At 42.8% G+C, this 18,731-nt stretch overlaps 1 protein-coding gene across 1 annotated transcript in view; it reads right to left on the minus strand.

The window, feature by feature from the left end:
- nr5a2 (nuclear receptor subfamily 5, group A, member 2) overlaps nucleotides 1–18,731 on the minus strand; it is a 73,481-nt gene that overhangs the window by 43,026 nt on the left and 11,724 nt on the right. The window contains exon 4 of the mRNA XM_067596721.1: nucleotides 13,493–14,205. Within this exon, the coding sequence (XP_067452822.1) occupies nucleotides 13,493–14,205 (713 nt within the window). The remainder of the gene's footprint in view (nucleotides 1–13,492; nucleotides 14,206–18,731) is intronic.

The raw sequence follows: 18,731 nt of genomic DNA on the forward strand, positions 1-18,731 counted from the left end.
ATTTTCATGCCGTGCAATCATCATTTGAGTTAATGCTGCAATTTATGGCCTGGCGTTTGTGAGCTGAGTGTGAAAGATAGGCGGGGGAGATGCAATATAAGGAGGTGAATGTGTATGTATGCAGGTATGGATATGACAGGGTGTTGATTTCAGTTTGTGTGTGTGTGTGTTGGTTTTAAGTGGGGTTTTGCATTCGCTTTATTATATGGTCACGACTCTGTCAGAGGTGAGAGAGAGGATTTATGTGCATGCGCGTATGTACATGTGTGTATTTGTGTTTTTGTGTGACTGTGTTTGTGTGTGTGTGTGACTTTCATTGACAGACAGTGGGAAATGACCCCATAATCCTTGTCTGGCTGTCTGCTGCGTTAAGAGGAAGAGAAGACCAGAAGCAGAGGAGACAAAGAAGACAACAGGCTAAAGGCTTCCCCCTTTTGTATTATTCAGAACAGTAGAGACAGTCCTCTTTAACTATCTCACACACACACACATACACAAACACACACACACACACACACATATGTGATATACCTTAACGCAGTGGAGAAGACCAAAACTGTTTTAAAATGCAGAGACTGATGCGGTGATGGTTTCTGTCTGAGAGGGCGGGAGACACAGATTCCCATTAGTGTTTGACGCACTGGGATGGGGCTTTTTTTTTTGATGGGGGGTTGTAAGGGGGTTTAGGTGGTGGGTTGTAGAGCAGACAGCTGCGAATCTACATCTAAATGTGGCACAGCTCCAGAGATCCCTGGGATCACAGCCCTTAATACACAAATTAAAAATGTGAATTAACTAACTGAGCATTTCCGGAGCTCCTGTGATATGTAAACAGTCAAAGTACAAGGAAGATGAGGCATCAAAACCGCAACACTGCTGAACAGATGGAGGCCTGCTTCTCCCTGAAGTACATCTTCTGGCTTCATCTGACAGAAACTGCCATGAATGCATCTGTATTAGTAGATTGGCATCTCTCTATAGCACTGCTGTGGCTGTATGCGGCGTAGCGGTGCTGCTGCTGATGGGAAACGCAGTGCAACATGTGGTGTATAAAGTATTGGCCTAAGGGAAGGTGAGACTGCTGCTTGCCACCTGAAAACCTTGTCTCTTTTGTTTTTTGTTCAGCATCTCTGGTTCATTTCTAGAGGTTTAACAGTATTGTCAACACCTCTCTCAGCAAGTCCCCTTTTCAACATATTTGGTTTATGGCTCATCATTGTTTCAGCTCGCTTGAAAAGCGTTTTTTTTTTTTTTTTTTTTATCCCCCTCTGAGAGGGCGCAATCCTAAAAGAACGCAGGACTGTAAAGCTGATTATAAATGCCATGCCTTTATTTCACAAGTATGGAATCATTTATCCGTGGCTCGTGCCAGGTTTGCAGTTATGGCGTTTTGGGAGAAATGGAGAAAAAGATTGACAGATTGAGAGGTGAGGAAGAGGGAATGGTGTGAGAGTAATAAAAAGTTCTGGTGCAGTGTTAAAGAAATAAGGGGAGCAAGACGAAAATTAAAACCAGCAAAGGGAGGAACGCTTAAAGTAGGGATAGGGAACAGGTGTCTTTGTCCTACTTTGCCGGCGGGGCTAAAGCCATTTTCTCAGCTGGGTCGTTGTTTGGCGTGCGGCCCCATTGAAATTTCTCGCCTGTCGTCACAACACAACCACAATGTCTAGTGTTACTCCTATGAAACTCCTATGTGCAAATTCAATCACCTGCCTTACCAGTTGAATATAAATACCCATTGACTCTTTAAGTGTAAAACTAGCCGGCACGCTGCCGACTCTGCTCCACTACTGTCTTATCTATTGTCTCCTGGACCCTGAGCCCCCAAGCTTCCCCACTCCCTGTCCAGAATAGGCAAGCCGTAAATAAGCATCGAAAATAGACATTGGAGGACAACTGTTGACAGCCCAGTGACGAAAGCGGCAGACACAGGCACAACATCTAGGCAGGCCGGATTACACGCAGATAATTGAGGCCACGCAACGCTGGAACATAAGAAGCAAGGAGCAATTTGTGTCTTTTTTTTATAACTTACTTGAAAAGCCTATTGAAGCATTGTGTTTCAGAGTGCAGTTTGGGGAATGAATGAAATCATTGCCTGAAGCTACATGAGATTTGAAATGTATCATGATATTTTTTTAATACTATGACCTTACATTTATTTATTATATTACAATTATTCAATTTCTATATATATATATGTATACACATGCATTTGTTTTATCTCATTTGCTTAACTGGTAATTTGTTTTAGTGGTTGGACTTAAAGTTATGGCATTTTCTCTCATTAATGGTTCACAACTGAAGTTGCTAATGTTTGGCTAATATTGGTAAAGTAAACACTTTACACAACTAATTTGACATAGAGGAAGGTTTCTGGTGATTTTTAGTGACAATTATTCAGTGGATATACTCTTTGAATAAATGTCATCATCAAATGTTGATCTCATTTCAAAGTCAGACCCTTCTGGATGTCCTTTTTATGCTTTTGCTTTGCTGCTTTCTAAACTGTGTCTTTTATAAAGATGAGATGCAGGCAGGCATAAAAGAGGAAGATAAATTAGCTGACAGGTTTGCATAGTTCTGTGTGGTGAGTTTAGTTTAGAGGTTGAGGGTCGGCGTACGGCTCCAGCAGCCACACCTCGGCCCCTCTGACCTCCAGGAAACCCAATAGCCGGGAGCTATTTAGAAGCAAAATGCCGGCACTTCTGTCTGTATATTTACCACTCGTCTGACAACGTATCGCCACCCTCAGCCACCCGGCCTGCCTGCAGATAATAATACTTTTCTACAAGGATCACATCTAATTTGTCCTTTTCTGCAGTGAACTATGAGCACCACTTTCTTGGCTTGCAAAGTTTCTGATGGGAGGCACTTTGGAAAGGTTCCTGCATAAACTGTAGATTTAACACGGCTCATAACTATAAGCGCAGCAGAGAGGAGAGGAGGGGAGGGAGAAAGTTGCTTTGTACTTTGGTGGAGTGTGTGAAGTGTTTGCACGCCGTTGAGTTGATTTGTTAGCAGCCCGGCCAACTAAATCAAGTCCCCCATATCCACTTTGTTTACCCATTTTCTTTGTCTCTCGTTCCCACTTCCTCTCTGCCTTTCAATCGCCCTCTCTCTCTCCCCGCTGATTTGACTGGCTGCTGCCGACTTTTGAAACAACAACCGTGTTAGTTTGGGGCCAGCGAGTGTAACAGCACAGTCTAGTCACCTGCGTCACCGTCTTAACAAGCAGCATGACCTGCCAATAAAAAAGGCTTTTACCCTGATCGTCCTCAAACAAGACTTAAACACAACCTGCTCTTTCTCCTGCAGAATGCCCAAAGTGCTCGCAAATGCGAATCAGGCTGTGTTAACTTACTTGAAAATGAAAAACTACAGAGGAGGTGGAGGCAATTTTTGCTTTTCTTTGCTACTTCATTAGCAGTGGTTTGAAGAGGAGGCTGAGATGGAGAAAGGCAGATACGGATGGAAGTTTAAAAACGCATATCCTCTACAGGTTTAGCAGGATGGTGCAACAATGTTCATCCACCAACAGTTTCACATCTTGTCAGTGTCCATAAGCAAGTGCACTCTGCACCTGCTCTCAAAGAATGAGTGAGAATGTCAGTTAAATGCTGAAACAGTAAAAAAAAAATTAAGGGAAAAAAATTCCTTGAGTGATGAAGAAAAAGCACCATGAAGAGGAAATGTTGTTGAGGACAGTTGAGTCTATCATTGCCCAGAGCTCTGTAAACTTGTACTTCATGACAGCCTTTCATCCCTCATCAAAGCAACAAGTAGATGAGCAGACTTTGCACATGCTAAAACCTCCCAACCCCCGTCGTCTCCTCATAGCTGCCGCTCCTCCGGGATGAGCGACCTTAAATCTTCTCTTTTAACAAGTTTCCTGTTCTTCCTTCCGGCTTCCTGCAGTCCCCTGGGGTTGGACCTGCGGGACCATTACAGTATTTGGAAAGGTTGTACCTTAAAGCTCAGTCTACAACCACCAAGGGGTCTGAGGAAGACTTTGGGAAATTTGCATTTTGTCAGATTTGTAGTTGCCTATACTCAAACAGCCACTCAAACAGCCAAAACATGGCAGATGCTATTGGAAAATGTACTGACATAAGAGCGTAAGAGCTTCACACTAAAGCTTCACATGTCTGCAATAGCCATCTTGTCATGTTGCACGCATTGGAATACGGACATACGCATATACATGCTTCAGTGCTTTGCAAAGGGACACTTCAACAGCATGGACATATTAAGGGTTCACCTGTAGCCTTCCAAGTACAGAACAGCCTCTGTTATTTCTGATTTACGCGTTTCCCTTTTTTGGTGCAGCTGACCCGCACACCGTTTCTTTAAAACGGATCCAAAAATCCACTTTTTCCATTTTGTAGTAGTAGTAGTAGTAGTATTGAGCAAAAAATTAAAAAAAAAGAAAATATGGGGGCCATTTTACAGTATTTATGAAAAAGAGAGAGTGATGTCTTGGACGATGGTCAATTATTTATGAATGAAAAGAGGCCTTTGTGAACCCCCACCAACCACCCCAGTAACTTCCCCCAAACTCCTGCTCCTACCCAGCGCTACTGATCAAACAGATATTGTTACCACTAAAATAGCAACTTAAAAAAACACACAGGCAGCCATAAGACCTGCCTGTAGCCTGGGAGAAAGACTGACAGCAGAGAGGAGGAGGGTGAGGAAGGGTGAAAGAAAGAAAGAAAGAAAGAGAGACATTGTAAAAAAGCTAAATTCAGTGGAGATTTAGACAAGTCTCCTGACTACAGTACAACAACAAAAAATTGTACAGGAACGATGGGAGTGTGTGTTGAGGGGGACAATACTGTATGTGTATTTGTGCATGTGTGTGTTGGGGTGGTGGGGTGGTGGGGGCGGGGCGGGGGGGGGGGGGGGGGGGGGGGGGGGGGGGGGGGGGCGTGTCATCTATCACTGGACAAATGCTGGGCTGTGGGGGGTGTTGGTGGAAGCAGGGGTGAGGGTGTGCGGGGGTTGTCGGCCAGAATGGTGCTGCTCCTCAAATGAAATAATATATCTTTGAAAGCCTACGCCCCGCGCCAGTCCCTGGGCCCATATATCAAGCCCAAGAGCGTCTGGTGGATCCGCTCCAGGCCCATTAACCTTCCACCTGTTCCCCCCCTACACCCCCACCCCACCCCACCTACCGGTCCTCTTTTCACCCCCCCTGTTGTCCTTCACCATGCCCCCTCTCCTCCTCCTCCTCCTGCCCTTGGTCGCTGCCTCTCGCAGCCCCTTGTTCATCTTCCCATTTACCCCCCCCCCCCCCCACCCCCCCCACCTTCCTCTCTTCCTCATTTCCCTCTTCCTCTCTTTCTGTCCTTCTCTGGCTGTCCTTCATTACCTCCTTCTCTTTCTCTCTGTCTCCTTCTATCTCTCTTTACCTCTCATGGTCATCTCTTTTCGCTCTCTCCATCTTCGTTGCGATATCTCTCTCTATCTCTGACTCCATCTCTGAGTCTGTCCTCTCTTTCTCTCATGGTCACCAAGTCTTTTCTCACTCTAAATCATTCACTCTGTCTCTCTTTCTCTCTCTGCCACTCAGTTTCAATCTCATGTCACAGTCTTCTGCTCTTCTTGCTCTCTCTCTCCCTCTGTAACTCCCTGTCTCCTCTCTGCATCCTTATTTCTCTCCCCGTCCTTCTTTACACCTTCTTATTTCCCAACTAATGTAAAGCAGGCATGTTATGAGGTGTGTGTGTGTGTGTGTGTTGGGAGGGTGCAGTACAGCCTGCAGAATAATTCAAATGCAATGGACCAGGGACACAGTTACAAATCTCTGCCAACTGTGTGCGGCCGCCAACCCCATCATGCTCGCAGTTTGTCAGGATTGGGGTGTTGGGGGGTGGTGGTGGTGGGGGGGTCGTTGACCTCTGTGACAAGACAGACATTGCAGGCTGAGGCTCTGAATCTATGTGTGTATGTGTGTGTGTGTGTGTGTGTGTGTGTGTGTGTGTAGGGTTGTATAGATATACCACTTCCCAGGGTTCACAGATCACGCCTAAAACGGCTTATTAATTTCCACTCAGTTATGGGGTGTGAAGAAAAAAAGAGAAGGTGCAATCACCGGTCAAAGCAGGGCAGGGGAAATACACCTCCTCTTGTCCCAACACACACAAACATGCACACACACACTTGGTTACACCTTGAAAATTAAACTGCTCCTGGATAGGTCATGGAAAAAGCATGTGTGTGTGTGTGTGTGTGTGTGTGTGTGTGTGTGTGTGTGTATGAGGAGGATAACTAAGATTGGTAGAAAAAGATCCTCCAGTCTGAATTTGGCGGGTGGGTTGTGTAAGTATAATTTTACCAAAGTAAATTCATGTAATATTTATGGATGTAGATGGAGGAGGGTGAAGGGAGAAGGGGGATTATGCAGCAGGGCAGAGTGGGGCACATCAGAGGACTTTACATTATTCACTCAGGTAAATCTATAAGTGGAGAATATTCAGGTGTACGATGTGAACATCAACCCCCCCCCCCCACTTCAGCCCCTCGCCCACCACCACCCCCTCTCTGCCCCCTACCCCAGGGATCTGTCATTCTGCTTGATTGACTGACATGCAGCCACTCTGATAAGTCCAATAAACCAACGGACAAGAATCAGTGTTGTAAATAATTCTGCTGCCTAAGGAGCTCTCATCTCATTTTTCAAGTTGTTGCAAGTTTTTTTTTTTTTTTTAAGACTTTTTGAAATTTGAGCTGGAAGAGAATTCAAGTCAACTGAAAAAAAGAGGACTTATTTCACAATATCTGCCTGCCAGACTAGGATGGTGCTTGGACATTTTTTTTTATATGTTTATTTGTGTTTGAGGCCTATTAAATAAAATTCAGCTCATTTCATCAAAATTCTGAGTAGCTTAACACTTATTACTTGTCTTTTAAAAGCAATACTAATAAATTACATTCTTTAATTTGAAAAAAACACAAAAACTTAATTAGAAAATGCCAAAAAATCAAAAAAGACCACTTAATCGGAAGATTTTTTCCATCATTTATCTAAAAAAAATAGAAATTAACAGTGTAATTTTACATGTTTTTACAATTTTTCTGACATCTTGCCAATGTGCTCAACTACACTCCTATAAAAATGCCCTTGAGCAAGACATGGTAATGCCTGTCTTGTATGTTTTACACTCATTACCTCATCCGCTTCCCCCCTCCTGCCCTCCTGCCCTTCCTCTTGACTTTCTTCAACTCTCATAGCTCCTTTGGATTTATTTTCTTTCTCCTAGTATCTTTCTCTCCTCTCCTTTTTCTCCTCCATTATCACTTTCTCCATCCATTACATCTTGTCATTTTTTCTTTACTTCTTCCTCTTTTGTTAGTCCCTCTCCTTTCCTTCCCTCTCCTTTCCTTCCCTCTCTCCACATTCCTTCTCTACCCGTCTCCTCTCTCATCTCCCCTCTTTGTTTCACCTCTGTTCCCCTCGCCTGTCCTTTCCTCTCCCCGGCCATCTGTTTATCCAATATGGCCGTCCCATCTCAGCTGGGAGCTTTCCCAGGGAACAAGACTTCTAATACAGTTCCTCCTCAACTTAATGGCCCTCAGTTCTGCTTTTGCCATTCCCGCTACATGCAGAGAGACAAAACAGAAAAAAAGAAAGAGACAGAGAGGCACAAAAACCTGTCTGGATCCCCCCGAAAAACTGTCCCTGGATAAAATAAACAGTGAGGCCACATTTCAAAACGTCATGGGCATTTTCCTCCCTGCTCCACTTTTATCAGGTTGATGGACTAAATATATGTATAAAGTTACACAGCATTTACCCAAGACAGATTCTTAACAATAATATCCTCTTAGAAATGGATACGTCATCTTTAGTTGAAGTAACAACCTTTATTTCAGAGTCACAAACAATTTCTTTTATTAAGAATTAAGACAAAATAATTGAGATGCCAAAAATATATTGATTATGGAATGAGGAGGAGGAGGAGGAGGAGGATGCTTTGCTTTGACAACTGCCCTCTATAACCCTCTATCACAGTAAATGCTTTTTACTCAAAAAGTGATTTTTAAAACTATTTTACTTGAGTGTTCCTGCCACAGACCTTCAGCTTGCAAACAGTTTTGCTGTTTTTATATGTTGGCATGTGTTGCAATTATTTCCAGATTGTTGAACATCTTGTTGTTTCTGTGATGCATATGCAATTCTCAAACTATTAGCTTTACATAGCTCACATGTTATTATATCTAATTAAATCCAGCAAGATCATAAATCTTCTCTTGGTGTTATTGAAAAGCAAGTGAGAATCTGGGAAATATAGGAAATGAATAAACATATGATGAAAGAGAAACATACTCTATGTAATATGTGTGGGTTTTTTTTTTAATATGGCTGAACTGTAGCAGCCTTAGCAAATTAGATTACTTAAGTGTTTTCTGATGTGGTGTTTCCTGTTACTTCGTTAAGTACTATATAACGTGTGTTGACAAGGCACACAAAAGCGCTCGCTGTCCCAACACAGAGACACATCCTTTTTTATTAAAGGGTGTAGAGAGGAAGGGGTTTGGGTTGAAAAGGGAGTTGAGTAAGGAAGGTGAGATATAAACACATGAATCATCAATAGTCCCGATCGGCCTGCTAAATTCTACCTCCCATTGTGTTTGTGGTGGGAGTCAGGCCAGCCATCCCAACAGTGGAACAATGGAGGAGAGAGGGTAGCAGTGGACCAAATATGAGTCACCCTCACACACGCACACTTGTACACAGTATAAATACACATGCAAACACACGCACACATGCTGTCCTCACTCATGTTTATTGGTACAGGGACATTAGAAGAGTTGTTTTTAAGAGAGTAATATTTACAGTTTTCATGCATGGCTGCTTTTTTTTTTTTATGTTTACGTACTTAAACTCCATCAACCAGTTTAAACTAAACTTTGTGATCCTTGCAAAAGTATCTTAATTGACCAGAGTTGTGTGCAGTGCAGTCAAAACAAACTCTCACTTCCCTTATGATTTTCCTCCAGCAAGGGCAATCTAATTTATTTTAAAATTTCCTTGTCATTTTATGCATCACTTTTTTTTTTGGAAGTATGTCAATTTGCTTGAGTTTTTTTTTGGTTTCGTCTTTTGTTTGTTTTGCATTTTGTATTTGTTTCTTTCTCTTGTGAGATATTCATACAAAGCACTTGAATTTTCAGAAGTTATGATTAGTATTTGTTTTTCCTTAATGTAGTTCTTTGTTTGCATTTTAGAAATATTTTTTTATCATAATGACATCAGGCATACGTTATGATTTCAGCTGGATGTGGTGGACTTGAGGGCAGAGTGTATTCACATTTTGAGTTTGAAGCCAGGGTGCAAACTTTGTTACATTTTTGTCTAATACTTTGTCATGTAACCTTCTGCCTAATGTCATTTGCTAAGTATTAGGAGGATGTGAAGTCAGAAGCAAGATGCTCTAACAGTAGAAATAATTTCAAAAAATGAAATACATAATACATAATGTACAGTATATAAACTGTTATGCATTTTTGTTGTTGTGTCCCATCTCCTTCATCCTGCCTCATCTATTTTTTATTCCGTTAATGAAGTCCCACATTTCCCAGAATGCCTTTAGACAAGTGTTCCCCTAAGAAAACACAGCATACGTGTGGCTGCATTCAGTTCTGGTTCGCTAAGGCTACTGTCAAGAGAAACCACTATCTATGATGTCCAATAACACAAAACAGTTAACAACACAACATTTACACAGAAATTCAAGACCAGGCATTGCCAGTAGCTCTCTTGAAAGTCTGTTAAAGCATTTTTGAGTGAATTTGTCCTTTAACACATACAAATCTGTCTGGTTGGCGTTGGCGTCGGGACGGGCAGGGGGGTTCATGGCAGGACAGTGGAGGACAGGAGGAGGGGAGGGGTGGCACCAACCCTGTGCTAGCAAATGTCACTGAGAGACAAACACATGTTTCCCCCTTTAGCACATACTCAAACTCTGGGATGTTCTCATGAATTGACACACGCAGTATTGAAATAATCACTAATGCATAAAAATATAAATACATACATTAAAAAACAGTGTCAATATGTTGGAAAAAACTTGTTATAAGGTCAAAATACACTTAAGAAACATACTGAAAAATAATAGGATGCTTATATGCAAGTAAGACATTTAGACGCACATAAGCCTTACACACATCCACACACGCACCTGTCTTCAACTCACTTCAAATTTTATAAAATAACCACAAGTGATCATGATCTCAGTACTGCCATAACGTTCCCTCATCACGCCACTTTTTCACTGATTTCAAAACCAGTGCACCAGACCTGGACTTTTTCTAATTGTCAATGTGTTAAACCAATCAGAACTGAGGTACTTTGGCGGGAAGAGCCCACCGTAACTTCTCGGATCCAAGGTGTTAGAAATAAACGTCCCTCACGTCATGCCTCATTCCCAGAAAGAGAGGGAGAACGAGAGAGAGAGGCAGCATGCCACATTGGAAAAGAATGGGGAGTGCTCTTTAGAAGGTCCTTCTAATGGCTAAATGTTTATGAGTCCTGTGACCGAGACGAACTTATGGAAACTAAATCTTTAAACACTTTTTTTTGGCAGACGCCTCGCACACACCCTCCCAGCTTGGCTCTATTACCGGAGAAATTCTTTTGTTCTTACTGAGCTAATAATAGTGAGAGGCACTGTGCGTTATGTGTGAGTGGTGTCTGTGTCTTACAGTAATGTGGCCATGTGTGCGTGGTGCGTGTGTGTGTGAGATGAAAGTGTATTTATAGCTTCCTACAGTGCTGCACTACTCCTGTGACAAACTTTTAATTCTACTCTGCTTCCTGTCTTACAGGTCCCCAACTCAACCTCTCATCTAAACAGATCTAGTCGGATCAACATTAGCAGGAGATGTCAAAGGACAGGTGGATTCAAATACATAATAATTTTTTTAATTGAATTAGCAATCCTTCATCTATTCAACGGAACACAAACCATTTAATACTTTTATCAGAAACACCTTAAATACAACAAGTAAGTGTGCATTTGTAGCTTCTCCAGAGATCAAAACCCTAATATTGGCAATGTTTGACATGATTGAGCAGACCATTAGCAGACATGTATTCATATGTATGAATACACACACATATTACACACACACATACATAAACATAGACAAAAGCAGGCATGTTCACAGGGAGATAAAGTGGAGAGGTCAGAGGTCGTGAGTGGGTATTTCTATCTAATTTGGTGTTGAACTGCAGCAGCAAACACACAAAGGCAAGCACCACAGCAGAACAGCAGAACATTTACACACACACACACACACACACTACACACACTACACAGTGCACACACTCTTCAATTATGATTAATACACAAATCCAAGCAATACAGTTAAAGCTCCACTGAAAAAAAATACTCTAAAGCAAAAAAAATCAAGGGAGATCTTTTGAAACCAAAAGCATATCACAACAATATCCATAATACTAGCAAAAATTTGTTCAATACTGCCAGCAGAACCCTGTTTGAAATGGGGAGAGCTGACTATTTCATGGTTAGCTTATCCTCCTCACCATCACTGATACTGAGCTGTGCTCAGAAGTCCTCCCAGTAGTTACTAATGAGAAACGAGCATGGAAGAGACGATTGTGGCGTGTGTGGGAAAAACTGTCACAGCCACAGCTACCACATTATTTTTCAATCCCCCTTGTGTTTTAGATGGCTCTTTAAAAATAGGGCACTGGGGGTAAGTTCAATTATCCCCCTCACTTAAGTGAAATACACCCCCACCAATGGAGGCTGTGCAACAGGAGCAGGAGAGGTTTTTTGTGGGGGATCAGGGTGCAGGAAGAGGTTTGCCCTGCATTGAGCCCAGGTCATTTTCTACCTTTGTAACAGGCATCCGGCTCAATTACTATTAAGCTCCAGTAATATGGGTAGTCATTATGCAAACATAATGACATTTCATTCAGCAGCAAATCAGGGAGTGACAAACACAAGTGAGTGAGATAATTGAATTAGGCTGAGGGTGTGAGAAACAGAGAGGCTTCACAGTGGAGCAAAAATGATCATTCAAAGTTAATGGGCAAACCGCACACAATTATTAGCTGTAGCCACACCCTAGGATTAGCCCGTGTGTGTGTGTATGAGTGAAGTACTGTGCACCCCGGCTGAATGCAAATACAGATCTCGAAAATGTCAATAGCGGGGACACGGAGCGTGCTAAATGTCAACATGTATTTTTCAAGGACTCTTGTCTGTGTTGTAATTGGCTCCATTTTAAATATTACATTTGTTTCATTTGTTATTTTCCCCTTTGAAAATAAAATAATATTAAATATTTGGAGGGAATTTTCGCAACAGGCCCGGGCCCATGAATATGCAGCTGAGCCTTTGGCGATGCAGTGTGAAACAAACAGACAAAGGAGTGAGACAACGGGAAGAAAAACAGGTGAAGCACAGACTAATCAAACCCCCTTTCATGTCGCCACGAATATTAACCTTCATTCAGAGCAAATAAAGCTGCGAGCGTACAAACACACACCAGAAACTCTCCCTTGGGCTCTGTGTTGAATAAGAGCGGGAATTATCACATTTTTACAGTTTGGCATTGGAAGACAGTTACCATTTGTCCGTTACGATTGACTGTGATAAAACAGTCACAGAGGACACAGTGTTGTGTTGTGTAAACCAACCTTTATTGGACTAAACCAGCTTGAATATACCGAGTGAAAATACTTTTAAAGAATGCCCAATATAGCGAACTACAAGTTTAAAGTAATATTCATTTAACTGAAATTATTTGTGATTGAGGAGAAAACAGATGATATGCTATTTTTGTGACTCTATCTTGTGTGTGAAACGGTCAGCTCTTTGAATTTTCTTTGACCAATATGCTAATGGACAATATCTCATATCATCACACAGTATGTGCCCACTTAGATCTGAGGAATATCTCAAGGGGAGATGGGCGGTATTCAGTTCACATAAAAACCCTCAGACTAGGACCCTGTTAGTATGAAAAGTGCCTGAAGCTCATAGTCAAAGTTTTCACAACCCATAGCCAAAATGTGTCACACACAGGGTAAATATGCCTGGCTGCTGAATTTTGATCAGGCAGCGGGACAGACAGCGGTGGCAGATACGAGCAGAACCCTTTCACCCCCCAAAGCCCTGTGCACTCTGCATTAGTGTTGAGCCAGTGCATAAAAGAGGAAGATTAAAGGCCTGTTGAAGATAAAGGATTGAAGAGATGATGTTCACGAACTGCGTAAAGCACTGTCAATTATGGATGACAACATAGTGAAAGATTTAGCATTGAAACAAAATGCAGGATAATTTATTTAAGGCCTGCAGAGTAACAGCAAACTGAATTAAAGTTTAAATAGTAGTATGCTGAACTGATGATTGCCACAACTATGAAAATAAAACCCAGGTTGTAAAAAATAAAATTAAAAACTTCTCACACTCAAACAAGAGCACTTTCGTATTTTGAGATCATGCACACCTACCTTGAGTTCACGGAAGAAGATGCTGCTGCGTGCCCACTCCACGATGGAGAAGAGTGTCTGGTCAGCCATCTTGCACATGAGGCCGAAGGTGTTGAGCTTCTCATGCTTTCCCCGGCTGGCCTGCTCCTGCTGCAGATAGGCCAAGATCTTGGCCTGAACTTGCGGCTCATCCGGCTCGCACTTGAGCAGCTCTACGATCAGATGGGGAAAGCTGGGTGGCGAGCCTGACTGGTAGGCATCGACGTAGGCGTAGCCCATGATGGACTCTGGCGAGCTGGTGTACGGGTCTGGGTACTCAGACTTGATGGTGCGCGTGCCCTGGAAGTGTCCGTAGGCCGCCTGGTAGCCCTGCAGGCTGCCGGCATGTGGCGGCATTGCCATGCTGACTGGCGAAGTGACAAACGGGCTGCGATCGTAGTCTGTGGGGGGAAGGGCGGTGGCATGATGATGATGGTGGTGGTGGTGGTGGTGACCGGGGTGGTGGCCAGCGTGGTGGCTCAGTGGAAGGCCCTTGGAGGCAGCTGAGTGGATGTTCTGGATGGCTGATGAGATGGTGAGGTCGGTGGGCACGGCCTGCATCACCTGGCTCATGGCCTCAATCTTCAGGCCGTTAGCTCGGATCAGCGCCTTCTTTTGTTGCTTGAGGGCCCGGTCGCGTTTGTACATTGGGCCGAACTTGTTGCGACCGCCACGCATGCGATCCGCCCGTACAGCTGACAGGCAGGAAGAGAGGTGAAAAAAGGAGACAAGAGAGGGAGAGGACAGAATTAGCTCAATAGTATGTGAATCTTTGTCTTGCATGGTACTCAGCCTTGATAGTACTCATGCAAAAACACATCATTATGTACAATGCTAACTACCTTTTGACACATTCACATAAAATCAACCAAGAGATCAATTAAATTAAGCAATAAAGTATGTTTGAAAGGTTTCATCCAGAATGATTTATCCGCCATGTACACTAACAGAGAATTTCACTTTTACAGACTAAATCCTATATTTTAGGGGTAATATAAGATTTGTCTAAAAATTAACTCCACATTTGTAACTGTTATGTAGGGCAAAGGTTTCCCTGTGGTGATTACACTTGACATTTACCTGTTGACTCCTAAAACCCAACAAGTCTAAGAGATAGTGCAGTTACTCATTGACCAAAGAAACAAAATTCTATGAATTGCTTTGCTAGAGGATCACTGTGCAGCTGGCTATCTCTGTCTACCACTCAGGAAACACACGACTCAAAAGGTAGATATTGGCAATAGAGTCAGAAAAGTAAAGATGTCTTCATAAAATACATGCTTTAAAATGCTATCTGATTATGCAATAACTAAAAGCTTCAATATCTTACTGACCATTAGCTGAAACTTATTTTCTTTACAAAACCCCAAAGACTTAAATGGCTGACAACAAGCAAATAGGGGTTCTTTTTCTGATGATCCAAATATACCCATGTTGCCCCCCCCCTCCTCCCTTGTGCAGGATCCTGTGGTGAGGATCACAACGTGTCTGTGCCGTGGGTATTTCTAATGAACGAGCCGGGTACACAGTGGACTGCTACGAGGGCCATGTGTGATCTGGCCGACTGCTGCCATGGGGAAGCTGCTCTGCTGTCTCCCAGTCGGAGGGCGCTGGTGTTAATTATTCATACTTAATTACCTCTTACTCTGACGAGGCTCACTGAGCCCAGCGTGCAACGAGCTAACGGACGTCTGGGAGACTACGCAACAGAAAAACACTCAGTAATACCAATACTGCAGAATATTGTGGACTTAATTTTATTGTGCTCCATAAGGTCTTGCTCCCCTCTTTAAAAGAAACCCACATATTTAACTGCATATATGCAAATAAATGCACATACATTTGCTCTAATCATACACACTGAATGCTCAGATAACATGACGAGTCAGCCTGGGTCAACTCCAGCTCATGATGTCTTGACAAATGAGTGAAAGGAAGAAGAAGAAAATTGTAGAGGGGGTGTGGAGAGGGTGGGATGGGGGGGGGGGGGGGGTCGGGGTGTGTGTGTGTGTGTGTGGGGTGGGGGGGTGGGGGGGGGGCAGACAACCACACAAAAACACACACACACACACACACACACTGTCTCACACACTCCAAGCTGCCTTGGGAGTGATTTTAATGACCTCCGTTACAAAAGTGTCTGTCACTGATCTGAGCGAGAGGAGCCGAGAGGGGAGACACACAAACACACCCACACTCTCTCACACACTCACACCCACATGCTGACTCTCTCTCGTATACTCGCACACAAGAAAACACACACGCACACACTAGGTAGCACGGAAAGCGCTACACACTGGTCCTGATCACAGAAAGAGAGATGGGAACAAGCCAGACGCTCTGCCACCTCGGAGAGCCTCCGACTGCTCAAGTGGTATGTAATTTATACACAGTGATTTTACACACACACACACATACACACACGACCATTTCCCAACATGCTTGAGGTCAACTCCAGTGCCCACTCAGCCCGGCTCAGGGATTATCATGACCGTTAAAAAATTGATCACACATCAAAGGAAAAAAAAAGAAAAAGAAATCAGGAGCCCCGTCAAATGTATCCATTATACATTATTTTAGGGCGACTTTAACTATTAATGATTTCTCCACAACAGCGTAATTAATGAGCTGAGAAACTAATAGTTGGCCCTACTGGGAAAACAAAATTAGGCCCTGACTGCCTTCTTGCCTGCCTCGGACCCAGGGACCCACATCACATCATGAATATCAGGATTGGGGGGTGTAGGTCTTACCACCACCACCACCACCACCACACACACACACACACACACACACACACACACACACACGCAGATTCTTTGTCTCTAATTAAACAAGGTGATTTGCATGCATGTAACACAGATTAATATGGAAGGGGGAGGGGGGATAAGGGGGGAGGACAGTGCGTGGGGGTGTGTGAGTGTGTGTCGGGAGCAAAGACGACTATGTGTTTGAGTGAGGTGGAGAGATGTTAATAGGATGGATGCTGCAGGGATTGAGTTTATGATGACAAAGTTATCGTATGACCCAAAAACTTTCACAGGCTTAAAAATTGTGTCAAACGAAATCAGAGTTTGAAAAAAACAGAAACACAGACATGCTGAGCTAAGTCATTTTTAAATGTTGTCATGCAAGAAAATGTTTTTTACTCTAAAAGCACATCAGTCATTGAGAATCCAGTTTCGGTTACAGACATAAGCTCACTGGATGTTTGTGGGTTTTTTGGAATAAACAAGACAAACTAAATAGTTAGCATGACAGTGACAGCCAACACTGCTGGACAGGCAAACAAAAAAGACAGCCACCTATGGAAATTCAAGAAAATACGAGAAAAGAGATAGCACTCCACACAGTTTGACTGACATGAGTTGTCTGGAAAGTGAAGCAGTGAGCAAGATAGAAGCCAGGAAAAAAAGAAAAAAAAAAAAACTAATAAAAGTTCAAAATTGAGAAAAAAAAAAGAATATATGAAGAAAAATATCACAAGGAAGAAAAACACGTCATTTTCCCTCTTTGAACATATGAGAAGAAACTTCACTCTATTAGTGTGAAACAGATCTGAGTTGGGGGATGTTGTGGGTTAGCAGTGAGGCTTTGGGGCTAAAGCCAGGCAGAAAAGCTAAAAGGCTGACGCTGTCTTCCACTCTGAATTCCCCTGGTTTAATGTCTGAGAGCACGTCCACACACACATCCATAAATTCACAAACTGACCCAACCAAAACCCTGTTCCCTTTCCCCAAAAGTATCCAATGCCCCATGTACACACCATCTCGAACATGTACGAACACAAACAAGCACACACACACACACACACACACACACACCACATCCTCAACACAGACAATTTCTCTGCACATTACACATATGCCATCTACCTACACGCAGCCCCTTACACACTCAAACACATCACACACACACACACACACACACACACAGCCCTCAGCGCTTATATCCTCTGATTTATGGTTGTTTAATATACAGGAATATTAAGCGCGCGTAGGTGAGGATCCCTGTCGGCTGCCGGCATATTAATGGGTCCCGCGGAGCCTTGCTGACACCCTGTTTGTCATGTCGGGGCCCCGGCCCCTGCTCCGGATGCGCCCTATCCCATGCACACACATGAATACCTATGATACCTATGCATAAGTAATGGGACAGCTCCCTGGCTTCACCGCAGGTACTGGGAGGCTGACGGAAGACAAATCAGAGCGAGAAAGATGGAGACAGGGAGGAGATAAAAAAGTGGAGGGAGAGGAGCACAGAGAGGAATATACAAACACTCAGTTGGTGGCGCTAATTTCAGATGAATGGCTCTACAGAGGGTTTTTTTTTTTAAAATAAATACATTTAGATTTATTGATAGATTAAATATTGTTAAATATAAAAATCACTGGAAAAGAGACATCTAAGAAAGATTGAGTGAGTCTGTTAAGTAATGCTGTAAATGAGAGTGATTAGTCCAATCAAAGAAAACCAATCAGTAAAATTAAAATTTATCAATGGGGGCAAAAGCAGGAATTGTCAACTTCAATGTTAGATGGTTACTTCTAAAAAATATCGGTCACCTCTGCCGACTTCAATAGTCCACAGCGGAACAAAATGTTTAACTCACAGTATCACAATTACCATTCTTACGCTCCATCTTTAAGATGATACACAACTGAAGGAAATATTAGGCAGTTCAGTGAAGCATATGATCCAAGGCAACTTCTAGCGAGCATAAAAAGAAAATCATACCAGTGGGAGCTGTTCAGATACGGCACGCTTCATCAGCTTCAGTGAATGACGTGCTAATGGTTCAAAACCTTAGTGGGATGTGGCTTTTTCTCAATGATTCAACGCTGACTGAGATACTACAGTCAGCGCATATGAAGAAGCAAGGATTTGTACAGCATGGTAGCATGTGTGTTTGTGTGGCTAAATGAGCGCGTGGCTGCCAGTCTTCATCATTATAGTGTGTGTATGTGAGACAGTGTGTGTGTGTGTGTGTGTGTGTGTGTGTGACTTTTTTTTTCCTTCAGTACTGTGTTACACAAAGACCTGCCTGCCCCTGACAGCAACTTGAAAAGATAAATTCAACGATTAAAAAGCTTTTTTACAGACACACATTTTGATATATATTATATGTTGATACATTTTTACAAATGTTATAATCCTATGATAAATAATAGGATTTGCAAAATTAGATGGAAAAATGTTAGTAGCTGATGACATGTGGTTA

This window comes from Thunnus thynnus, chromosome 8 (genome assembly GCF_963924715.1).
Source record: "Thunnus thynnus chromosome 8, fThuThy2.1, whole genome shotgun sequence".
Taxonomy (NCBI): Eukaryota; Metazoa; Chordata; class Actinopteri; order Scombriformes; family Scombridae; genus Thunnus; species Thunnus thynnus.